The 25,520-nt window shown below is 41.1% G+C and overlaps 2 protein-coding genes across 4 annotated transcripts in view; one reads left to right on the forward strand and one right to left on the reverse strand.

Annotated features, from left to right (window-relative positions):
• Positions 1-368: 368 nt before the first annotated feature.
• LOC102738240 (gametocyte-specific factor 1-like) lies at positions 369-1,359 on the reverse strand. The gene is made up of 2 exons (XM_081819154.1): positions 1,013-1,359; positions 369-748 (listed from the first exon to the last, which is right to left on the reverse strand). Exons 1-2 carry the CDS (start codon positions 1,151-1,153, stop codon positions 596-598), a joined length of 294 nt encoding a protein of 97 aa, XP_081675280.1. The 5' UTR covers positions 1,154-1,359; the 3' UTR covers positions 369-595.
• A 5,205-nt stretch (positions 1,360-6,564) lies between these two features.
• NCKAP1L (NCK associated protein 1 like) overlaps positions 6,565-25,520 on the forward strand; it is a 41,110-nt gene continuing 22,154 nt past the window's right edge. For 2 of the 3 annotated variants that reach the window (XR_014145716.1, XM_081821770.1), the window contains exons 1-16: positions 6,565-6,729; positions 7,785-7,895; positions 8,827-8,919; positions 15,927-15,983; positions 16,556-16,698; positions 17,635-17,725; positions 17,816-17,953; positions 18,769-18,817; positions 18,916-19,072; positions 21,943-21,999; positions 22,480-22,576; positions 23,116-23,225; positions 23,387-23,519; positions 23,925-24,006; positions 24,180-24,238; positions 24,653-24,798. Coding sequence is in view for 2 of the 3 variants with exons in the window: in XM_081821770.1 (XP_081677896.1) it covers positions 6,628-6,729; positions 7,785-7,895; positions 8,827-8,919; positions 15,927-15,983; positions 16,556-16,698; positions 17,635-17,725; positions 17,816-17,953; positions 18,769-18,817; positions 18,916-19,072; positions 21,943-21,999; positions 22,480-22,576; positions 23,116-23,225; positions 23,387-23,519; positions 23,925-24,006; positions 24,180-24,238; positions 24,653-24,798 (1,625 nt within the window). In the remaining variant the exon portion in view is untranslated. The remainder of the gene's footprint in view (positions 6,730-7,784; positions 7,896-8,826; positions 8,920-15,926; positions 15,984-16,555; positions 16,699-17,634; positions 17,726-17,815; positions 17,954-18,768; positions 18,818-18,915; positions 19,073-21,942; positions 22,000-22,479; positions 22,577-23,115; positions 23,226-23,386; positions 23,520-23,924; positions 24,007-24,179; positions 24,239-24,652; positions 24,799-25,520) is intronic. The other variant, XM_006728716.3, reaches the window with a different exon arrangement.

The raw sequence follows: 25,520 nt of genomic DNA on the forward strand, positions 1-25,520 counted from the left end.
GTGCCCTAACGTGCTACATTTTAGAGAAAGGATATCACTTAAGATAGGATAAACCCAAACCTTTCAGAATACAAGTTTCAGTTTATACCAAATACTTTTGTTCCGTGGAAAGTGACCAGATATTGGTAAGATAAGATTCTTTAAACTGTTATAAGTGATTTTAGGTTTTAATTAGACTCCTTTTTGCTGGGTTGCCTCTTCAGAGACAGATGAAATTCTCAGATTTGTTTGATTGTTTTGAAGGATTTTGTGGGAGGAGTATTAAGACTTAATTTATCCAGGACTACAGTACTTAATTAGCTACGAAGGACTTGGGGTCCAAGCCTTCATTTATGACTGTTCACTGATTCACCCTTGCTCACCTATGTTCCAGACATCAGGGTCAAGGATCTGATTGGCAGTATTAGAAAGTTTTTCATTTGGTTCCAAACTTGGAGAGAGAAACTTTGGAAGGTTAAATGGCTCTGAAATAAAGCAGACCAGAAGTTATAGAAGCAGAGTAGAAACTTCCTTTTGTTTTTCATTCCTCTCATTTGGCTAAGACTTCCATAGTTATGAAATATGGAGGGTAGGGGGCAATAGCCCTTGATGTCACTTATCTGCCCCCCCAAATTAAAAAAAACTTACCATCATCTATAGCAGTTCTATTGACACAGTTAGCCTCATGTTCCTTGAGCCTTTTGATTGGGACCACATGGCAAGCATTATATTTGCAGTTAGCCATCTTTTTAGCTATCTTCGGATTTTTCTAAAAGAGAAAAAGCTCTCGTTAAATGGCCATTATACAATGCCTGTATTCCACCCTCCATTCCTTTCTGGAAATGCTTAAGACAAACCATTTCCAACATTAAGAACTGCTAAGTGCTATGTATGGTCAGAAGCTTGTTCTTAAAAAAACAAAACAAAACAACAACAACAACAACAACAACAAAAAACCTTTAACTTTTTATATTCTGAGTTTATTTTTCTCCCTCCAGTGACTTAACTTTTTTTTTTAATCAGGAAAACTTACCTTTCTACATGATGCCAGATGGTACTGTAACCTGCTGGCTGGCATCCTGTGGTTTGGGTCATAAGGACATATTTCTAAGTCTTCTGGCTCCATGAGGCCTAAATAGTAGGAACCATGGGTTGGCAAAGAAAATATTGACATTTAAGATCAGGTAGTTTTGACATAGGCCTACTTTCTGTTCTCAAAAGAATAGTGAGAGATATGGGTATCTTCCTATGAAAGTTTGTGATGACTAAAGCAATAGCCTAGTCAGTTAGGTAATAGAACTTCACTGCTTATATGCCTTGGAAAACCAAAAATTAACATTTGTACATATATTTTAGTCGTATAGGTTGTTTTGAATAGAATTCTTTGTCCTCAAATAGAGTATTAAACAGGCAGGGCTCCTTGGAAAGCTCACAGTACTGGGGTATGATGAAGTTTAACACCATCAGCTTGAGTGTTGAGAAAGCAAGGCTAGGGCAGCTGGTTCCTTTACTGTTCAGCATTGCTCCCTCCCATTTCTTTGCCAAATCTATCTAAATTAAGCTCTTTGTTAGAGAAGGATGCTACTTGTCAGATCAGCACAGCCACTTTTGGGGAGAGGGTATCAGAAGAATGAACAGTACCATGTTCAAGTTCAGGCTACTTTATAATTATGTGAGAATGCCAGTCTGAAATCTCTAAAGTTGTAGGTATTAACATATGAAGACTCCTAGAAGTGAACTAAGAATATACCGTCTCAAATTTGCCACATTTTACTGCCAATAGGAGGCCTACTTTCCCTTATGGCTAGCTGTCTTTAGCTATCCTAGCAGATATTCACTTCAAGGATTCCCAAGTTTCCAGGCAACAGCTATAACTGAGATTTCTGCAAAGCAGGGACAGCATAGTCTGATAGGAGGGAAAAAGATCAAGGCAGACTGGCATAAGCAGTAAGGATAGAAAAGTGCCTAGAATAGCCCATTTCAATTCTGCTTTGCATCATGCCTAGGGGCATAGACAAAGGGCACAGAGCTAGACTGTTAAATGTCAGATTTTCCTGAGGGCATTTAGATGATTAAGTCCAGGGATTTAGACTCAGGTACCTTTCAGGAACACAAGACAGGGTGGCTCTTTAAAGCTTACACTGCATATTAGTGATAATATTAGAGCCACAAACACTTATTATAAAGTGAATTGGCTTTCTGGAAAATAAAGGTTGCAGTATAATCCAATATTGTGTGGTTATCTTTAGATTCTTAAAGATAATAGAAGAAGAGCTTTAATACTGATGCCTAATTATTGCTAGCTGAATATCCCATGTTGGGAGGCCAAGATTATAATGGAGGCCATTTGGTTTAATACATGTTAGACTTGGCAAGAGGATTCCAGCCTCGATGCTACCTTGACAGTTAAACCGAGTCTAAAGGCTCTTGAAACCTACCTTATTCTTGAAGCAGTGTCTCTCAGGAATCTGAAGGGAAATGTCTGAATCTGAAGAGGCAAACAATCCTTCTGTAGGTCAAAACAAGGCAAATAGCTGAGGTTTGGGGAGAGGGAAAGCGAAGTACCTTTGTCAAGTGATGTGAATCAACTTTCTGTTCAAGCTACTCAATTCCTCTTCTCCCACCATATGGTCTATGGTTTCTCAGAGGTTTGGAAGTTTCTGATGTCATAGTTAAGTCTCAAAGAGGTGGATTTCAATCTTGGTTGTGCAGGAGAATCACTGAGTAGTTTTAAAGTGACAGATCTTCCAGAACTATTGGATCAGAATCTTCACAAATGGGGTCCGGCTAACTGTGGCTTTAAAGGAGTTCCCCAGGGGATTCTGATTTGTAGCCAGGGTTACGAGACCCTGCTCTGAGGTAATTAAGCCATCCTCAGGAGGGTTCTTTCAGTTTCCAGGAAGAACTGCTGCATGATCTTTCCAGTGAAGTTTCTCTAAAGACTACTAGTTGGAATGATGAGTCCCATCTTTAAACCTGACCTTTTTCTTTATGGGATGCCAAGTAGAATTTCACAAAAGTGACATAAGCTTACTACATACTAAAAAACCCCAAATTTTACTTTCTTTTTGGCATTCTTAATCCAGCATACCGGGCCTTGAGCTGAATGTTTACAAACACCATATCATCTAACCACTTCTACAGGTATATGAGAGATTACCACTGTTTTATAGATTAGGAAACCAACTCAGTGGTGATAGATACCCTAAAGTTACAAAGCTAGTACATGTTTGGGTGACATGATTAATATTATTTGAGGTAATACATGTAAAGCCCTTAAAGTACGTGGTACATAGTAAGTAACTAGGTCATCACGTCACATGTCTTAACTTATTTAATACACGCAATATCTGCATGCGATAGGAAAGATTCTCAATATCCTCTCCACTTTGCAGGCAGGGAAACTGGATCAGAGCTGCTAAATGATAGAGTTGGGATGTGGACTCAAGGTTTCTGGCTCCAGACCTGGGCTCTTTGCCTCTAAGTCATAAGGCTTAGTCCACTGGACTCAACAATATTCAAGCCCCAAATTCTGTCTGATGCCAAAATGTAGGCTTTTCTCATATACCAAGTACAAGGAAACAAGTGTTTCCAGGCTCCAGCAATCTCACAGTTCAGCTGAGGTGGCAGGATAATGTGAAATAGGCATATCAAGGTGGGACCTAATTTAGATGTGAAATACGTGGTAGAGACCAAATACTGTTGGAGTTCAGCAAGGGCTCGACTTAGGACTCTTTGAGCCAGATCCAGAAGATTGACTAGGATTTGGGTCAGCAAGAGGGAAAGCATACATGCTTAAGTGAGAAAGGCAGAAATGAACATGGCACATGCGCAGTAGACTACTAGGTTTGTCCCTGCTAGGTTGGGGAGTATATATTAGGGAACAGGAACAAACTAGATCAGCTTTGTAGGGAGAGTCTTCCACAAAATTTTCAGGAGGATAAGAAATGCGAGTGAAAAATATCCAGTAGAACTATACTAACCTGTTAAGAAGGCTGTGGCTACTAGGGCTCAGCTTCCTACGAGTTGGTGCCTCACTACCTGCTCTTAATCTCCCCCATCAGTGTGAAAGACCAGTAGAAATCCTGCAGATGCCTGTAGTAGAACCTGGGTTTCTTTGATAACAGCAGGTGATTCAAATCTTTGGGGCCAATAGTACCTTATGCCAGACCTCTAACCTTCTAGGGACTCTATCCAGTAAATAAACTGAAAGGCAGATTCTATTTTCCGAAAGTGTAAAGTTTCCATTAGAGATGTTTGAAATTTCATGTGTTAAGCACTGCCGTCTTCTTGCTTCTTTAAAAAATATATTCTCTTGGGAACAAACATATTAAGTTTATGTATTTAAGCTTATTTAAGTTTCTGTATATAATAATGCTAATCAGCTCCCTCCATCCCTCCACCCCAGGGTTTACTGGGATAATGTAAGAGCCCTGGATATGGAAAATGAGAATGATTGAAAAGCGGAGAAAAGGTATTGGATAGGAAGTAGATATGAAGACAAATCAATGTAGAATTTTTTTGAGGACCTTCTGCTTCTTGCCTTGAAAGAAACTTGAAAGTGAGTCTGTTTTCTTGAGTTAGGGAGCTAAGGCCCGGTTAGAATGGCAAGAATATTTTAGTGCTAAAATTCATTCAGTCTTCTAAGATTTAAAGTCTACTATTAGGGTGCCTGGTTGGCTCAGTCGTTAAGTGTCTGCCTTAGGCTCAAGTCGTGGTCCCGGGGTCCTGGGGTTGAGCCCCACATTGGGCTCCCTGCTCAGCGGGAAACCTGCTTCTCCCTCTCCCACTCCCCCTTCTTGTATTCCCTCTTTCGCTGTCTCTCTCTCTGTCAAATAAATAAATAAAATCTTAAAAAAAATAAAGTCTACTATTAATTTCCTCTTGTTAATCTCAGTTAATTTGGTTCTTCATGGGGCCTATTTCCCAAGTTAGTCTTTTTTTTTTTTTAAGATTTTATTTATTTATTTGACAGAGAGAGATATAGCGAAGAGGGAACACAAACAGGGGGAGTGGGAGAGGGAGAAGCAGGCCCCCTGCCGAGCAGGGAGCCCGATGCGGGGCTCGATCCCAGGACCCTGGGATCATGACCTGAGCCGAAGGCAGACGCTTAATGGCTGAGCCACCCAGGTGCCCCTTCCCAAGTTAGTCTTAATAATTCAACAAATAAATCAGCATATTTACTGAGTGGTTACTGGGTCCAAGAGATTAGTGTTTCTCAACATGTATCTGACGGAACATTTGTCTCAAAACCTTCCAGGGTACTTACAAATGCATTTTTCTAGGCCCCACTGCAGACTTCCTAATCCTGAATCTCAGGGGTTAGGGATTGATCTCAATTTCTTTTTTTTTTTTTTTTTTTCTAAAGATTTTATTTATTTATTTGAGACAGAGAGAATGAGAGAGAGAGAGCACATGAGAGGGGGGAGGGTCAGAGGGAGAAGCAGGCTCCCTGCCGAGCAGGGAGCCCGATGCGGGACTCGATCCCGGGACTCCAGGATCATGACCTGAGCCGAAGGCAGTCGCTTAACCAACTGAGCCACCCAGGCGCCCTGATCTCAATTTCTTAAGCACCTTTAAGAAGGTGGACTAGAGGGGTGCCTGGGTGGTTCAGTCAGTTAAGTGTCTGCCTTCAGCTCAGGCTCAGGTCATGATCTCAGGGTCCTGGGATTGAGCCCCACATCCGGCTCCCTGCTCAACGGGGAGTCTGCTTCTCCCTCTCCCTCTGCCCCCCCCCTCCTGTTCATGCTCTCTCTCTCAAAAAAAAAAAAAAATCTTAAAAAAAAAAGAACTATTGTACTAGAGCTGTGGTTCTCAAACTTGAGAATGCACTGGAATTACCTGGAAGGCTTTTTGAAACAGAGTGCTGGGCCCTACCTCAGAGTTTTGGAGTCAGTTGGTCTGGGGTGGGTCCTGAGAATTTGCATGTCTAACAAGTTTCAAGGTGATGCTGATATGACTACACTTTAAGAATCACTGTACTAGAGTATTATGAAAGATATAAAAAAAATTAGATACAATTCCTGTCATTAGGGGCTTATGATGTAGTAGGGGGAAATAAGATATATACCTAAAAATATAGTGAAGAATATGGTGTTCTGTATAATATTTGACACTAGATGGGGTAATGAGGAAGAGTTGGGATTTAATCTGGGCCCTAAAAGATGGATAGACCTAAGGTTCAGCTGAGAATAACAGGCATTCTTGATGGGGTTATATAAAAGCGGAAGTAGTATAAAGGTGTATGGGAGTGGGGAGGGTCGATCCTTTTTTGTCTAGTGTTGAGCTTTTTATAGGACACTAGTGAAGGGTTAAGGCCAAAAAAGTTGGTACCAGACTGTGGAAGAGACTTGAGAGCCTGTCCCTCTCCCCTGCCTCCACCCGCTTTGCAGTCTTACCAAAAGTGCTGCACCGCTAAAAAGAGGAAATGTCTCCTGCTGAGTGTGCAAGAGGAAGCACAAGAAAATTCTGAAGGTCTGTGAGCTGTAATGACTGCTTTCACCCATGAGCCAATTGTAGAGGCAACAGGAAGACCAGCGCACCAACCAGGCTGGGTCCCTCCGCCCAGGGGGTGTCACCACCCAAGCTGAAAGTGTTTGGGGAGATTAGACATTGCTGTCCGGATACTCCTCTCTCTCGGTGGCCATCATGTCTTTGACCTCTGCCTACCAGCATAAATTAGCCGAGAAGCTCACTATCCTGAATGATCGAGGTCAGGGGGTTCTCATCCGCATGTATAACATCAAGAAGGTAAGCATGAACAACTGGACTTGTACCACTTATTCCAGCAAGAGTAGGACAGGGGACCCTGAGGCCGGCAGTTCCAGGGGTTAGACTCCCTCTTCTTTCCCCGCTGGTTTTAACTGGCCTTCAGTCACTCGGATTACATAGGCCAGCCAGTGCCGGGAGGCAGAAGGGGAGGCTTTTTCTAGGTATGAATCTTGCTCCAGTGAGAGTGTCTGCTTTCTGCTGGGTATACGGGGTTAGGAAATAATTTTGTTCTGAGTCACTTGAATAAAGGTCTGGGGTCTAGAATTCTGGGTCTCATTGTTTATTGCTGATCCCCCATACTCTGAATATATACGAAGTGGGGTCTATGGCAAAAACTTTTCCATGGAAGTACTTCCCTCCAAGGAAAAAGTAGATATGATATTTCAATAAAATATGGGTAGATGCCTTCTGAGGTACTCAGTGTCTGAGAGTTCATGCTGTAGTTGTGTGTGTGTGCTTAGGATAGGAATTGTGGAATTGAGAGATGCTGGGGACAAGATCAGGCTAGGGGGTGAGGGGCTGGGCCTAGGGAAGTGAAGAGATAAAGATGGGCAAGTGTGGGGAGTTTCTGAAAGAGAAAATAGGGAGAGGGAACTTTTGCGCATTTTGTAATAAAACAAAATGTAATAAAACATGGTTTCTCTGACCCCATGTCCCCCACAAACACCCTTTGGGATGAGATACTTACATATGGACATTGTGACACACTCACCCATGAAGTCTAACCCCCAAGCAGCTGCTTTTCTCACTCCTTCCGGCTTCAGCTGAGGGGTGGGGAGAGAGCTTCCTCTTTGTACTGGGGCTGAGCAGACACTGAACTCCTCTTGGTAAGACAAGATACCCAGGTTGTTCAGCTCTACTGATAGTTGGCTTCATGCCCTGAAGCTTGTTTCTCATCTGCTGTTATGCTTTTGTAATTAATTCCCAGATTCCCTTTCCATAAGAGAGACCATGTGTAAATGAATGCAGCAGGAAGAAGTATGTTTGGAGGGATGGGAGAAAGGGTTAAAATACAGTGTGTTTTATTGGTGCAGACTTGTTCAGACCCCAAATCCAAACCACCTTTCTTTCTGGAAAAGTCCATGGAATCTTCTCTCAAGTACATCAACAAGAAATTTCCCAACATAGATGTCCGAAACAGCACGGTGAGAACATGGTGCCCTCTGCCCCTTTCTCTGAAATAACTTTACACTTGGGTGGCTTAAACTGTCCTCTTTTGACTGCCTTTCTTTGAAGTTGGCAAGGGATGGAGTAGCCTTCTTTTAGTTTTCCTGGGCTCAATCACAGAGCTTCAGGTTCTTGTAGTCTTGAGAATTCTGAGATAAGATGGGATTCTCTCAGGGTAGGTTAGAATAAAGCATTGCCTCTTTCTCCATTGCAAGATTCACGATAACACCTTGTCCTTGTAGAGGAAGACAGTTTGATCAACCCAGCAGGGTGAATATATTTTCTGCTGTTCCTGTTTCCAACTTAGTGTTTCCTTGCTAATTATCTTAGTTATGCATCTCATGAACTATCCCTTACTTCTCCCCTATTAAATGTTAGCCCTAGATTTCTTACCATTGTACCTGTAGCATCTTCTCACTCTGCCTCTTTTGACTTTAATATAAATGGTAAGCTTCCTTGATTGAAAGGGACCTTGAAATTTCCTCTCATTTAGCATTCTGTATCTAGTCAGGATCACATGCATCATTCTTTCTAGACAATCTCCTCTGTTTAAGACCTTCAAAGTATTGGATATTTTCCAACTTTGCCAGTGTATTTCAAGCCTCTTCAAGACGTTTTAGGTAGGGGTGCTTGGGTGGCTCAGTCGGTTGAGTGTCTGCTTTTCACTCAGGTCTTGATCCCAGGTCCTGGGATTGAGCCCCGCATCAGGCTCCCTGCTCAGCGGGGAGCCTGCTTCTCCCTCTCCCTCTGCCATTTCCCCTGCTTGCGCTCTCTCTCTGTCAAATAAATAAATAAAATCTTAAAAAAAAAAAAGAATGTTTTAGGTATAACTCCTATTCTTCTTGGGTTACTTTGATCAATTGTCTTCTTATTTTGTGTTTTAAAATTTTTGTTTTGTGTTTCTCTCAGCAACATTTAGGACCAGTACATCGGGAAAAATCTGAGATAATTAGATTTCTCACCAACTACTACCAGTCATTTGTGGATGTCATGGAATTTCGGGTGAGCTCTCCCAGCCCAGGTCCCCAATGTAGGCATTATTCTTCAGAGGTTATTCCTTCTTTAGTAGATGTTCATTTTTTAAAAAAGATTCTATTTATGTATTTAGCACACGAGTGGGGGGAGGGGCAGAGGAAGAGGGAGAGAGAGAATCTCAAGCAGGAGCCCAATGTGGGACTCCATCTCACGACCCTGAGATTATGACTTGAGCTGAAATCAAGAGTCGAATGCTTAACCAACTGAGCCACCCAGATGCCCCTAGTAGATGTTCATTTATGTTGCAAGTTACACAATAGTGTCTGATATAATTATATTTCATTTAAAAGGATACGTAGGCTTATACACATAGTATGTACATAGGAAAGATTTGGAACATTATACATGAAACTGTTAGAAATAACTACCTTTGGGGTGAATTATGATCAGCTTTAATTTATTAAACTATACTTTTTTAAAAAAGATTTTTATTTATTTATTTGACAGAGAGAGAGAGAGAGACAACGGGAGAGGGAACACAAGCAGGGGGAGTGGGAGAGGAAGAAGCAGGCTTCCCACGGAGCAGGGAGCCTGATGTGGGGCTCTATCCCAGGACCCTGGGATCACAACCTGAGCCAAAGGCAGACGCTCAACGACTGAGCCAGCCAGGCGCCCCTAAACTATACATTTTAAATATTGTTAAGTATTCACATATTTTAAGTATGATTCCCCAATATTTTATTACAAATCTACTGAAAAATTTCAGGAGTATTACAATGAATATTCTTCTACTCTTCTCCTGGAGTTCCTAATCATTAGTATTTTGCCATGTTTGCTTATCTTTATTTTTTTTCTGAACCATTTGAGTTAGTTGCAGATATTATGACATTTCCCTTCCTAAATACTTTAGCATATATCTAAGAACAAGAATATTTTCTTACATAACCCTAAAGCAATTATCTCACTCAGAAAATGTAATATTGTTACAATATTATTAGTTTTAATGTATAGCCCATGTTCACATTCTCATGGATAATACATTGAATACATTGTCATGTCTCTGTAGTCTTTAGAATAGTTCCCAGCCTTTTTTTTGGTCTTCCATGACACTGACCTTTTTGAAGAGTCCAAACTAGTTATTTTTCAGAATATTCTTCAATTTGGTTTTGTCTGATTTGTTATTTGTCTGGTTGTAATATTTGGTAGCAATACTATATAGATGGTATTTTTATTTGAGTTTTTTTTTTTTTTTAAAGATTTTATTTATTTATTTGACAGAGAGAGAGACACAGTGAAAGAGGGAACACAAGCAGAGGGAGTGGGAGAGGAAGAAGCAGGCTTCCCACGGAGCAGGGAGCCCGACGTGAGGCTCGATCCCAGGACGCTGGGATCATGACCTGAGCCGATGGCAGACGCTTAAGGACTGAGACACTCAGGCGCCCCTTTATTTGAGTTTTAAATAATGAGCAGGAACTATTTTTGTAAATGTAAACCAACTGTAAGAATTATTTGGTATAATGTTTTTGAAGGGCAAATTGATAATGTGTTTCAAAAGTCTTAAAAACACATACTTTTTAATGTATCAATTTTACTTCTAGAAATTATTCTTTTTTCCCTAGAAATTATTCTTCTTTTTAAAAAAGACTTTATTTATTTATTTGACAGAGAGAGACACAGCGAGAGAGGGAACACAAGCAGAGGGAGTGGGAGAGGGAGTAGCAGGCTTCCCACGGAGCAGGGAGCCTGATGCGGGGCTGGATCCCAGGACCCCGGGATTATGACCTGAGCCGAAGGCAGACGCTTAACAACTGAGCCACCCAGGCGCCCCCGTAGAAATTATTCTTAAGGAAATAATCAGAAGTGCAAAGATATGTAAAAGAATGTACTCTTGGGGTGCCTGGGTGACTCAGTCGGTTAAGCGTCTGCCTTCGGCTCAGTTCATGATCCTGGGGTCCTGGGATCGAGCCCCTTGTCGGGCTCCCTGCTTAGCGGGGAGCCTGCTTCTCCTTCTCCCTCTGCCTGCCTCTCTGCGTACTTGTGCTCTCTCTAGCTCTCTGTCAAATAAATGAATAAAATCTTAAAAAAAAAAAAAGAGAATGTACTCTTAAAAGAAAAGAGTGTATTCTGTTGCATTAAGATAGTGACAAGTTGAGGGGTACCTGAGTGGTGTCGTCGGTTGGGCGTCCGACTCTTGATTTTGGCTCAGGTCATGATTTCATGGGTCCTGGGATTGAGCCCTGCTTTGGTTCCATCCTCAGCAGGGAGTTGGCTTGGGGATTCGCCCCCTCTGCCCCTCCCCCCACCCGTGCACGTGCACGCACGCGCGCCCACACACATTCTCTCTCTCTTGAATAAATAAATAAATCTTAAAAAAAATAGCAACAAGTTGATAATTGATGTATCCAATATATAAAGATTTGGTTAAAAGTTCAGAGTATATGCCTATAAATGAATATACAGCTGTGAAAGATGTTAATATATATTTATGTTAATCGGCATAGAAAAATGTTCTTCAGGGGCGCCTGGGTGGCTCAGTCATTAACCGTCTGCCTTCGGCTCAGGTCAGGGTCCCAGGGTCCTGGGATCGAGCCCCGCATCGGGCTCTCTGCTCCGTGGGAAGCCTGCTTCTCCTTCTCCCACTCCCGCTGCTCCTGTTCCCTCTCTAGCTGTCTCTCTGTCAAATAAATAAATAAAATCTTTAAAAAAAAAAAAAAAGGAAAAATGGTCTTCACATGTTCTTTAATGTAAAAGCAAATTATAATACAGTAAGACATTAGATGTCCCTAATATAGCATATATTTACTTGGATAAACGTGCATATAAATAAAATTTGAACTTCTGATGGGTGGGATTTTGAGAGGTTTTAAAAACTAATTAAAATTATGCCTGTTTGTATTTTCTAATTTTTCTGCAATTAGCATGTATTATTTATGAATTTAAGAAATAACACAAATGTGAGCCATCTGAGCAATCCAAGTTTGTGATGGTATCAGTATTTCTTCAGTGATGCAAGAATATGAAACCCTGCTTTGGGCGCCCTGTGTCTACCCAAGGGGGCTAATCCAAGCCACTCAACACACAATGAAGAGAGAAGTGGGGCCATGGAAAACTGTAAAATCTGAAAGAGGGTCAGGTCAGAAGTTATTAATCTTGGAGTTGAGAGTAGTGGTGAGGAAGAAGGTAGGCACTGGTGGGGGTGGTTAAAAGAATGCTGGATGCATATAAAGCAGCCTCTCACTAGGAAAGGTTGGAGTCCAAAGGGGATTTTAAGACACTGCTGGGTGCTGCATTGGTAAAGTTTGGAGCCCAGGGTGTATGGTATGGCTCATTTAGGGCAAGAGGGATAATAGAGACACTGAGGTGTTGTGCATTGTAAGGTAGATAGGCTCTGAATCAGACAGACCTGGTTTCAAATCTCAGCTTTAACACTACCAGATGTATGACTTTAGACAAGAATCCCAGTTTCTTTATCTGTAAAATGGGGAAATAAGATTTCCTATGTGAGGTATTTGTGAGAATTAAATGAGATAATGCATGGAAAACATCTAGCTTAATGTTGAGCATATAGTAAGCTTAGAGGCCAACAAATGTTAATTCCATTCTCTTCTGATTCTTACCTTTAAGAGGATAAGACTTATGTAGTGACATTGTGTGAGTGGCTGAAAGCAAACCTGAGCTAAAACCTGTGGGAACTGGGTTGCAAGAAGGAGTTGTAGAAAGGCCCTCCCAGTAACTGAAGTCACATAGAGCTAGACAGGTTCAGAAGTCATGTAGTACAGAGGGGAAAATCATGGGCTCCATGTTCTCATTCTGGTACTATCCCTTACTAGTTTTTGATCATGTTCAAGTATCTTAACAGCTCCTAGCTTTGGTTTCTCCATGAGTTAATTTAGATAAGGCCTTTTGGGGAAGATAATATGGAAACACTTTTTCCCCATTTTAAAAAATTTGACAAATATATACACCTATGTAATAACCACCACAGTGACAGTATAGAAAATTACCTTTGGGTGCCTGGGTGGCTCAGGCAGTTAAGCGTCTGCCTTCAGCTCAGGTCATGATCCTGGGGTCCTGGGATCGAGCTCCGCATCGGGCTCCCTGCTGAGCAGGGAGCCTGCTTCTCCATCTGCCTCTCTCTCTCTGTCTCTCATGAATAAATAAATAAAATCTTAAAAAAAAAAAAAAAGAAAGAAAATTTCCATCACCTCCAAATGTTCTCTGAGCCTTTTTTTTCCCAGTCAATCCCTGCCTCCCCAACCTCTGGTCCTAGGCAACCATTTTTTTTTTTTTAAAGATTTTATTTATTTATTTGACAGAGAGAGACACAGTGAGAGAGGGAACACAAGCAGGGGGAGTGGGAGAGGGAGAAGCAGGCTTCCCACTTCCCGTAGGCAACCATTAATGTGCTTTCTAGATTAGAATTTTCTTCTCTTTTCTAGAGGTTCATATAATTAGAATTTATACAGTATGCATTCCTTTATGTCTGGCTTCTTTCACTCAGTATAATGTTTTTGAGATTTATCTATGCTGTTTCATGTAACTACAATTCAATTCCTATGTTTTTAAAAAGATTTTATTTATTTCTTTGAGAGAGAGAGAGAGAGAGACCACAAGAGGGGTAGGGTCAGAGAGAGAAGCAGACTCCCCGCTGAGCAGGGAGCCTGATGGGGGAATCGATCCTGGGACTCAGGGATCATGACCCGAGCCAAAGGCAGTCACTTAACCAACTGAACCACCCAGGCACCCTCATTTCCTATTTTTGTTGAGTACTATTCCATTGTATGGATACAATTTCTCCATTTACCTGTTAATGGACATTTGGGTTGTGTCCATTATGCATATTTTTGGCCATTATGCACAAGATGCTATACACATTTGAGTACAAATCATTGTGGGAATGTATTTTTCATTTCACTTGGGTAAATAATTTAGAAGTTGAATTGCTAAATCAAATGGTATGTGTGTGTTTAATTTTATAGGAAACTGCCAAACTTTTTCCCAAAGTCATTGTTCCATTTTCTCTTCTTGTCAGCAATATATTAGTATTCCAGTTGTTCCCCATTTTTATCAGCACTTACTATTATCAGACTTAACTTTTAGCCATTCTCATGGGTATATGATGGTATCTTGTTTTAATTTGCATTTCCCTGACGACTAATCTTGTTGAACATCTTTTCATTTGCTTATTGGCCATTTGTGTATTTGTTATTGTAAAGATCTGCTCAAGTCTTTGGCAACGTATTTTTAAAATAAAAATATATATACTTTTTGATCTAGCAGTTCTGCTTTTGTAAAAATGAAAGTACCAATATGGCAGGAATAGGGAACAAAGGATAGGCCAGGAATTGGGAACAAAGCAGATGTCTATTAGTGAGAAAAAGGCTGAATGAATTGGCCATATCATGGGCTATTATGTGGCCATTAAAAAGAAGTGCTTTAGTGTTCTACCAGATGACTTGGAGGACTTTCAGCAGGTAAGGTTGAATGAGAAAAGCAATATGGCAAGAAGAGTACAATATTATCTCAATTTTCTAACACAAATGATGATCAAAAACCTGTCTCTCTAGCTCTTTCTTTTTTCCCCTCTCTATCTGAATAGGATTGTATAAATAGGGAGAAAATTAAGAAAGGCCATACTGGGTTGTTAAACTGGTTTACCCGGGGGTTGGCACAGGATGAAGGGTGGGTGCTAATGTCAGGGGCAGGGAGGTATCCACAATAAAACCGCATATTTATTTAGGTAAAATTATGTATGAAAAGAAAAAAATCCCTATCACACTGGAATGAGGGTTAAAGGAAGTATATACAAATGACCTGTAAATATTTAGCACATAGTAGGTGGTCAGTAAATAGAAACACATAGAAAATTGGGTAGTATTCCCACTTGTTAATGATTAATTTATGAGAGCAGGAGATGGAATCCAAGAACAAACTTTGGGATTCATCAATAAAAATGGGCCTGATTTCTGGTATCTTAGAAAGAGCCTATAAGAGGATGCGGAGAAAGGGGAACCCTCTTACACTGCTGGTGGGAATGCAAGCTGGTACAGCCACTCTGGAAAACAGTGTGGAGGTTCCTCAAAAAGTTAAAAATAGAGCTACCCTGTGACCCAGCAATTGTACTATTGGGTATTTACCCCAAAGATACAAATGTAGTGGTCCGAAGGGGCACCTACACCCCAATGTTTATAGCAACAATGTCCACAATAGCCAAACTATGGAAAGAGCCCAGATGTCCATCAACAGATGAATGGAGAAAGAAGATGTGGGATATATACACAGTGGACTATTACTCAGCAATCAAAAAAAGAAAAAAGAAATCTTGCCATTTGCAATGATGTAGATGGAACTAGAAGTTATTATGCTAAGCGAAATAAGTCAATCAGAGAAAGACAATTATCATAGGATTTCACTCATATGTGGAATTTAAGAAACAAAACAGAGGAGCATAGAGGAAGGGAGGGAAAAATAAAACAAGATGAAATCAGTGAGGGAGACAAACCATAAGAGACTCTTAACCATAGGAAACAAGCTGAGGGCTGCTGGAGGGGAGGGGGGTGGGGGATGGGGTAACTGGGTGATGAGCTTCAAGGAAGGCATGTGATGTAATGAGCATGGGATGTTATATACAACTGATGAATCACTGAACTCTACTTCTGAAACTAATAATGCATTATATGTTAATTATTGAATTTAAATAAAATAAAAAAAAAAGAAAGAGCCTATCAGATGATCTTCATTTTATAATCTTTTTTTGTGGAGGGAGGGGAACTGGGATGATAAAATCAGAGAGTGTGCATAATATAGTAGTGATTTGTGCCTTTGGAAACATGAGCATATGGTAGGGTAAGCTTGATAGGGGTCCACTGCTGGCTTTCTGAGAAGGAACTCCCTCTATTCAGCAATGTTTCCCTGATGTTATTTGGTGGCTGTCTAGGACCGATAAGGGAGAGAAACTTTCCCTTAAAATTCTGGTAGTACATGTCATCTTCTCTTTATCCTTTATTCATTCTCATTTCCAATTCTACCCCCAGGATCATGTATATGAACTTCTCAACACCATTGATGCCTGCCAGTGCCATTTTGATATTGTAAGATTCTTTGTAATTCTTTTCTATCCTCAGAGCCATAGAAAAGGTCTTGGTTGGGACAGTGTGGGTTGGGAAGGGACTGGAGGAATGGCTATTCCTTCAGGATTATAATATAATATAATATAATATAATATAATATAATATAATATATAATATAATATAATACAATATAATACAATATAATATACTGTATTATTCATTCTAGGACTGTAATTCTTTTGTATCAAGTGCTAAAGTTAAAGTATATATGTGTTAAGTAAATCAGAAGTATGATTTAATATAAAAATTACACAAAAATGTTCTTATTGCACCTCTTCTTCTTTTTTTTTTTTTTTTCTTATTGCACCTCTTCTAACCTCCAGATGCTACCATATCTCCTGGCCTTTTTGTATCTTGAGCTCACTTTTAACCCCTGACTGTTGTTGCAATGTTCTCCTTCTGAATTTTCCATCCTGCCAGTCTTCCTTCTAAAGAGACCCTTTCAAAGTCTATTTGGCACTATCTGTAATGGTTGGTGAAATGGGGATTAAATGACCTTACTATTCTTGGGTTCCTATGTATTTTCCTTGTAGAATCTCAACTTTGACTTCACTCGGAGTTACCTGGACTTGATTGTGACTTACACCTCAGTTATTTTACTTCTGTCACGGATTGAGGACCGCCGAATCCTCATCGGCATGTACAACTGTGCCCATGAGATGCTGCATGGGCATGGGTGAGTGAAGGGGGTATAGGAAATGAAGAATCTCATACATGGTGGTATGAGGTACAAGGTGGATGCAAAGGAAATAGAAGCCATGTTTTCTCACTTGAGAACCTGTAATCTACATGATGACCCAGGCAAAATAAAAACACTTTAAATACTTACAATGGCATACACATCAACAAGTATACTGCACTTTTACATATAGTTAACTCTTGAATATCTGCTAGTGGATTATCCAGTTTGCATTGTGTCTGATCAGTTTTTAATCCTGGGCTGGCTTCCACGGTGCTTTTCAGGTTATTGTAAAAGGAAATGAAAGTTGTTTTTTAAAGTATTGGTAAGAATAATATTAGCAAGGTAAAGCCATTAGAGGTAAGTAATGTACGATAATACATTTGAAGCCAAATATAAATGGATTTTGGATTATCTGAAATTCTGTGCCCCTCCATTAGTACAAATAATAAAAGTATTTAAGGGCTGAAAAAATGAAGACCAGAGGGATCAGAGGAGGCTGTGACACATTGTTCTACGTATGGTGTGTATTCCCATGTGTCTACATGAATACCTAGGCACATGCCTTACCCATTAGCTTTAAATGTATATATATCTTTTTGGGTTGTATACAAATTTGGGTCTAGGCATATCACTCGAATGAATCAACATGAATTCATAGAGTACCTATCATGTGTTCAACACCATTTTGGGTGCTTACAAGGAAGAAACTTTCATGGACCTGCCCCAAATTATGTAGTTCTATCTAATAGCTTAATGCACTTGGGCCTGGAATGGGTTATCCATATATGTAATTCACAGTTCAGTATAGATATCTTTGGAGGTGGAGGGGAATGCCAGCCTATGCACATTCTTTATCCTACATGCAAACACAGGAGGTTACATCATGGTTAAGGGAGACCTGTAACTATTCTTGCCTATGCTTTCTTCCAGTGACCCCAGTTTTGCCCGTCTGGGGCAGATGGTCTTAGAGTATGACCTCCCTCTGAAGAAGCTGACAGAGGAGTTTGGGCCTCACACAAAGGCAAGTTCCTTGAGCGAGTGGGGAATTCCTCCAGCGGAAGTTTATCATCCTCATCATTGACACTAAGGATTCATTTGTTTCTCCCCACAGGCTGTGAGTGAAGCCCTCCTCTCTTTGCATTTCCTTTTCATCAGGAGGAACCAGGGGGCTGAGCAGTGGCGCAGTGCCCAGCTGCTGAGTCTCATCAGCAGCCCCCCAGCCATGATCAACCCTGCTAATTCAGACACAGTACGTTCCCTTCTCCTCTTGTCAGTGATGGCATTCTCTTTGCCAAGGCCATCTCTGTAGAGGGTGCTTCTTTCAGGAAAAAGCATCTCTAAGAGTGCTTTAAGCCTCTTCTAGGATGTGCATCTAAGTTGATCACCTCTTGTAGCTAAAAATCATGGTTGGGTTGGAGCTTTTGTTTGGACCAGGATTAGTGTGTGCTTGCCCATAGAAAGAATGTAATAACTAATCATAGAATGAATGGGTAGATGAAAGTGAGTCATTAGACACTTTCAGCCTAGCAGGAACTTGAACATAGGTGTCAATTAACACATATTTTTGTTCAATTACTATGGGCCCAACAACCATGCTTAAAGAACTTAGAGTCTTGTAAGGGAATATATGCCATATAGTCATAAAAATATAAGGGATGGTACAAGATGAATGAGAAATGCCAAATGAGTGATTTCCACTTTAGGTGGTAAAAGAATCCAAAGGAGGGAGAAATCATGAGAGTGTTTTGAGTATTTTGAGCTTTTCTGAACTGTTGAAGAGAAGTTATATTAAACCTTTTATTTGTCCTGACTTCCAGCCCAACCTCCTCTTCCTTTTCTCAACTGCATTTGTTTTTCCTCAGCCCACTTCTGGTTGCCTCACCTCTATTATTGGCAGGTTCCCTAGCCACTGGCTTATCACAGTGCCCTGATCCAGTCTGGCAAAATAAAAGTTGGTTTTGGCACTCAAATTCTAGCTTGACTGCCCTTGTCTTGATGGCCTTAGTCTTTAGGGGGAGACCAAGTTCAATAACGGCTTGACCATCTCTGCCTCCCTTCTCACAGATGGCCTGTGAGTACCTGTCTGTGGAAGTGATGGAGCGCTGGATTATCAGTAAGTTTTGTGGGATGAGGTGGGAATCGATGAAGCAGCAGTTTACATGGATAGAAAATTCTAACAGTCTTCCTCTGCACTGTTTCACCCACCTGCAGTTGGGTTTCTTCTTTGTAATGGCTGCCTCAACTCCAACAGCCAGTGCCAGAAGCTGTGGAAGCTGTGTCTGCAGGGCTCCCTGTACATCACCCTCATCCGGGAGGACGTGCTCCAGGTGCACAAGGTCACCGAGGACTTATTTAGCAGTTGGAAAGGGTGAGACACAAGAGCCAGTTGATCTTATTGTGAGAGTTTTTTAGGGGTCTTGAGGAGAGGGAAGACAGAAATCAAGGGAAGAAAGCATTCTTAGGAGAAAGGATCAGTTATCTACGTTAGATGACATTGACAGGTCAAAGAAAGTGAGGACTGAAAAATGTTCATTGGATTTGGCTATAAAGATGGTCTCAGGGTCCTTCCTGTGGACCACTTCATTTGAGTGCTGAGGTTGAAAGCTGGGTTGTGGTGGGTTTAGAAGCAAATGGGAGATAACAAATTTAATAAGTAACTCTTTTAAGACGTTTTTGAAGGGAAGAATAGAGAACTATAAAGAGAAGGAGGTGTTGGATTGAGGAAGGGGTCAAATACCTTCATTATTTTTTATAGTTGTAAACTAAAATCCAAACATGTACAAAATACAAAGTGGAAGTTGACTACAGTCTCATCTCCCAGAATAGTTTGGTGTATATCCTCCAGATGCTTATGTGTATATATAAACATGTAAAGATGTGCATGTATTTTCAACCTTATATAAGCAATTTTTAAAGAGCAGTGGATCCACACTCTACATTATGTTCTGCAGTTTGCTTTTTTTCACTTACTCTATTTTGGGTATCTGTGCATATCAGTCTATAGAGACTTATTCTTTTTAACAGTTGAATAGTATTCTGTTATGTGGTTGAAACGTAATTTATTTACCTAATCCCCTATGATGGACATTTGAACTGTTTCCACTTTTCTTTCTTTGTTTTTTATTTGAGGCATAGTTGAGACTGTTTCCTTTTTAAAAAATATCATTACAGACAATGCTATAATGAACATTCTTAGACATATATCTTTGTGAACATTTCTATAAGGTAGATTCTCAGAAGTAGAATTGCTGGGGTAAAGGGTATGCATATTTCAAATTTTATTTTATTTCATTTTAATTTTTTTAAAAGATTCCATTTATTTATTTGAGAGAGAGAGAACAAGGGCACAAGTGGGGGGAGGGACAGAGGGACAAGCAGACTTCCCGCTGAGCAGGGAGCCCAACACAGGGCTCCATCCCAGGACCCTGAGATCATGACCTGAGCTGAAGGCAGATGCTTAACCGACTTAGCCACCCAGGCGCCCCTGCATATTTCAAATTCTAATAGCTCCTACCAAATTGCCTTCCAAACAGATATATTACTATCTACAGTCTATGAGAATACTTATTCCTCATACTCTCAACAACTGGGTATTATCATAAAAAAAGTCATTGTCAGAGTTAAGAGAGAGTAAATCTAAGATTAATAATTACAAGTTACAGGGGTGGATTTGGGTCTATATCTATATCCATTTCTACATACTATAAAACTTTCTTTTTTTTTAAAGATTTTATTTATTTATTTGAGAGAGAGAGAATGAGAGACAGAGAGCATGAGAGGGAGGAGGGTCAGAGGGAGAAGCAGACTCCCCGCCGAGCAGGGAGCCCGATGCGGGACTCGATCCCGGGACTCCAGGATCATGACCTGAGCCGAAGGCAGACGCTTAACCATCTGAGCCACCCAGGCGCCCCCATACTATAAAACTTTCTAATGATTATTGCTTTTAAGGAATGGAAGGCATGTTTGAAGAGGTTCAGTTCCCTATCACTAAGAACAACAACTAACATGTAAAATTTATAGTGTAGGGAGTTGTTTGGCATAAATGATCTAATTTGATCTTTATGTTACTTATACTCAGGTATAAGTATTAATATATTTTGTTACAGATGAGAAGATGGAGCTCAGTCTCAATGTCACTCAGTTAATATGGAATTAGGAAATAATTCCAGATTTTTTGACTCTTAATCCTGTCACTTTCCATCATATGATGTAGAGGTTGAAATAATTATCTCCCAGGAATGCCATGAAGTTGAATCCTGATTTAATTAGGATACTTTCCAACCCTAAATTTCTTTGACTCTGTGCCAAGTTCAATAAGGGTTTGGAGGAGGGAAAAGACAGGTTATGAAGTTTGACTAATGCAGTGGCAAGAGTGATGCTGGACAAGAGGAGACAGATATAAGGAACACAGGGAGCACACAGAGCCTAAGGTAATGTGGGAGTTTTGAGCATGGATCACTAGTAGAAAAAAAAGAGATATGGTCAGGAGAGTCAAATATTATAGACAGAGCAATGAAAAGGCCATCTGGTGATTCAGCCGTTCACATTGACTTTAGAAAGAGTAGTATTTTAGTGTCAAAGACCTTGTGGGATTCAGGGGTCAGTGAAAGGTGAGGAAGTAAAAAGCGTTTAGGTGTCTCTTTGGAGGAGTTTGGTAGTGTGGGAGAATGGGAAAGTTTAGTAGAATGTCAGGGTCAAGTGAAGGTCTTTCGGGGATAAGGGAGGCTTTGAACTCATGTGTTGGAAGAAGAGGATAAACCAGCCGAGAGGGAGAGATTAAAGTGACAAAGAGATAACTGATAAAGGCAAATTCTAAGAGGAGATGGGTGGGATTCAAGGTAGAGCTGGAGTAATGCTCTGCCTCTTTTATTTCCCTCAAACCTGGAAGAGTACTTCGGCCTGACGGTATCAAGGCAACAGCCTTGGGACAGGACGAGAAGTCCAGTCCCAGCTTTGCCACTAAAACCCTATGTAACCCCTGGCTAGTCATTTCTCTTCCCTACAGATTATTTTCTTCATCTGCAAAACAGTGAAGAGAACTGGATAATCTCTAAGTTCTGTGAGCCTCTGATTAATAGGCCAGGGGGGAAAGTCGGGCTTGCAAAGATCCTGCTAGTGAGGGCTGCCCATGCTTCCCATACATAGGCTGTAGTTTGGAATCTCTCAGGACTGGGAAGGTGGGACAAGGCCTCTAATCGGCGGTTTGGCCAACGCTGCTGTGCTCGTGTCAATCCCCAGGTATGGCAAGAGAGTGGCAGACATAAAGGAAAGCAAGGAACATGTAATTGCGAACAGGTAAAGGTGGGGAATGGGCTCTCCAAAGGGGGGTTGGAATAGGAATCCCTCCTTTGTTCTCACCTAAGCCACCCCGGGTCTCTGTACAGCTTTATTGCTTCAACCCAAGAGCTTGCTGCTGCCCCACATTTTCGTATGTTTTCTTACCGAGTCTAACTGTAGCATTGAACGTTCTTCCTACCTGACACCCCTTGCTAAATGCCTTAGGAGGATTTTTAAGGATGGGAGAGGCATTATTCTCTAGTTTCCACTTTCTTTTTTTTTTTTTTTTAAAGATTTTATTTATTTATTTGACAGAGAGATAGCGAGAGCAAGAACACAAGCAGGGGGTGTGGGAGAGAGAGAAGCAGGCTTCCCGCCGAGCAGGGAGCCCGATGCGGGGCTCGATCCCAGGACCCTGGGATCATGACCTGAGCCGAAGGCAGACGCTTAACGACTGAGCCACCCAGGCGCCCTCTAGTTTCCACTTTCTTTCCTTAGTGGCCAGTTTCACTGTCAGCGGCGCCAATTTCTGCGGATGGCCGTGAAGGAGCTGGAGAGCGTGTTAACTGACGAGCCAGGACTACTGGGTCCCAAGGCAAGAGGAAAGAAGAAATGTTGGCAGGGGCATGATGACCAATGATAAAAGGCTCTATGTGGGGGGAGTGACTTGGCATTCATGGGTTTTTGCATTTCTGAGTCTTCCGTGATCTGTTTGTATATGTATATGCTGATTCCCTTGAATCTTCTCGGAGTACCCTGAAACTTTTTGGTTCTCTTTTTTGGGCACCATCAGTATATCATAGCTATTTGTGTACTTGTCTTATCCTCTATTTGAGTGTGAACTAATTGAAGACAGAGCTTGCTTTTTTTTTTCCCCAAACCACAGAAATGCCTAGTAAATATTTCTAAGATTCAATAGGGCTGAAAAAGTATCGGCTATGAGCTAATGTCAACATATGTACATGTCTGATTCTGTTTCATATGGTTTTTTGTGGGCCTCTGGGTTTATTTTTGGACACTATTGCTGATGGGGCTACACAATTGTATCCATATGCGTATTATCATGATAGTTCTCTGTGCTTTGAAATCTGTTTTTCAGGTTGAAGATTCTCATAGTCCCTGTCCTCTTCTTAGGCCCTTTATGTTTTCATGGCCCTGTCCTTCATTCGTGATGAGGTCACCTGGCTGGTTCGCCACACAGAAAACGTCACCAAGACGAAGACCCCTGAGGACTATGCTGACTCGTTAGTACTCGACATGGTTAAGAATCTTGACCTTTGATGGACTGGGGGAAGGGACAGGGAGACATCCAATGACCTCAGGAGGTCTCAGTGTCTGCACTGCCTTTGTCTCAGTTGATACTTCGAGTCTCACAATCTCCCTGTTCTCATCCTCGACTTTGCAGGAGCATTGCAGAACTGCTTTTCTTGTTGGAGGAGATTAGGGCTCTGGTCCGAAGACACATCAAAGTATTGCAGCAATACCACCTTCAATACTTGGCTAGATTTGATGCTCTTGTACTCAGTGACATCATTCAAGTAAGTTCAATTGCCTCTACTTTGGAAATGTCAGGGCAATCCCCAGTCATTTCCGCTTGGGGACCACCCTGGCTGAATTTCATGCTCCGTAGATTATATGTCAAAAAGCCCGATTTTCCTCTCTACATTTGTTAAAAGGGGGGAAAAAAAAGACTAATAATCTCCGTAGTCTTTTTCTTTTCCTCCTACATGAAGCTACATAAAAATAGAAGAGAAAAATAAAGAGAAATTGGGTGTTAGCATGGCAGGGAAGCCAGGGAGTTCCCTCCATCTCTTGCTTAGCTCCTTCTGTTTTTGGCACTTAGCAGTTCTTGTACCTTCATGTACTGAGTGAGCCTTGTGGTCCTTGTTTCTATCCTGGTGGAAGCTCTACCCACTTGATGGCAACTCCAACTTCTCTTTTAGAACCTGTCTGTGTGTCCTGAGGAGGAGTCCATTATAATGTCCTCATTCGTCAGTACTCTCTCCTCCCTGAATCTCAAACAAGGTAATTGGAGGGACATGGAGGAGGAAAGGTCTATATAAGGGTGAACATCTTTTGTTCTAGAAATATTGATCTCGAGCCAGGGAATAGGACAAGATGACTTTGAAAGGGATCTACCCTTCTGTGGAGTTGGATATAGGGTGCTGTTTTCTTATTTTCTTTTAAACTTCTTACAGTTGAGAGTGGAGAGAAATTTGAATTCTCTGGTTTGAGGCTGGACTGGTTCCGTCTACAGGTAGGTCTGTTCCTGTTAATGGTTTCCCATTCTGAGGGTTCTTCCTCTGCAACAATCCCTTCTCCTTTTATTTCCTAATCTCTCCTGTATAGAGTGATTCAACATTGAAAGCTGCTGATTGAGGGGCACCTGGGTGGCTCAGTGGGTTAAGCATCTGCCTTTGGCTCAGGTCGGGCTCTCTGCTCAGTGGGGAGCCTGCTTCTCCCTCTCCCTCTGCCTGCCGCTCCCCTTGCTTATGCTCTCACTCCCTCTCTCTTCCTCTCTCTATCTCAAATAAATAAATAAAATCTTAAAAAAAAAGAAAAGAAAATTGCCGATTAGCAGGACAAACCTTAGCCAAACTGTAGCTCCAAGGCAGGCAGTCCTTCTCATTTATCTTGTTCTTCTCCACCACTTTTCTGACTCCAACCATAGGCATATACCAGTGTGGCTAAGGCTCCCTTGCACCTGCACGAGAACCCTGACTTAGCCAAGGTGATGAATCTCATTGTCTTTCACTCCCGAATGTTGGACTCAGTAGAGAATATACTGGTGGAAACTTCTGACTTGTCTACTTTCTGGTATGTCCTCATTCAGAGCACTTTATCATTTGACCTGATCTCTTTCCTGGCCTCTGTGGAGAACAGCAATTCCTTCCTACAGATGGGAAAGCCTTTTTTCTTTGAGACCTCCTTAGACGCAGGTGCTCCAACCCATTCATTCCAGCTTCTACCAACTGATAGGAATTTGAGGATGGTTTCCTTTTGTTTTGGCTTTCTTTAGGATAATTATCTGGGATAATTCACCACTATGGCTTTTCCCACACTGTTATCTTTGGAACCTTCTTTAGCTTCTTTTTATTCTTGGGACATTGTGATTTAAAAGAGACATGGGAAATGTGGAATTTTAGTAGAGAGACCTGAAAATAATTGAGAGAGCTGGAGACTAGGGCCTTTGGAGAATGAAACTTAGTTTGTCTTCCTTAGGTATCATTCAGCATTTATCAAGTGACCACTGTTGTACATAACTCTATCCTTTGGTAGATCAAACAAACAACACAAGATGTTGACTCTGCTCTCTGCATTCAGTATTGGTGGGGAGATACAACACTCACATGTGAAAAGGACATCAACATATTAATTGCAAACATAAGAAAGTGTATAAAGAGTGCATGATGTTGAGAGGCTATAGGGTTGAGGAAAGATTAGCATCATGGAATTAACCTGAGAAAGTTTTCTGGAGCCTGAGTGGGCAAAATTTGGGAGGGATGTGGATTAGTATTACTCAAGGACTTCTAAATTAG

The sequence above is a fragment of the Leptonychotes weddellii genome, chromosome 5, assembly GCF_054177405.1.
Source record: "Leptonychotes weddellii isolate Sample4059 chromosome 5, ASM5417740v2, whole genome shotgun sequence".
NCBI lineage: Eukaryota > Metazoa > Chordata > Mammalia > Carnivora > Phocidae > Leptonychotes > Leptonychotes weddellii.

What these genes read in the sequence shown, in the direction of transcription:
- LOC102738240 (XM_081819154.1), bottom strand. Translation starts at nt 1,153, where the DNA reads ATGTCAATATTTTCTTTGCCAACCCATGGTTCCTACTATTTAGGCCTC. An exon ending in ATCTGGCATCATGTAGAAAG is followed by an intron (nt 749 to 1,012) that starts GTAAGTTTTCCT and finishes TTTCTCTTTTAG; the next exon opens with AAAAATCCGAAGATAGCTAA.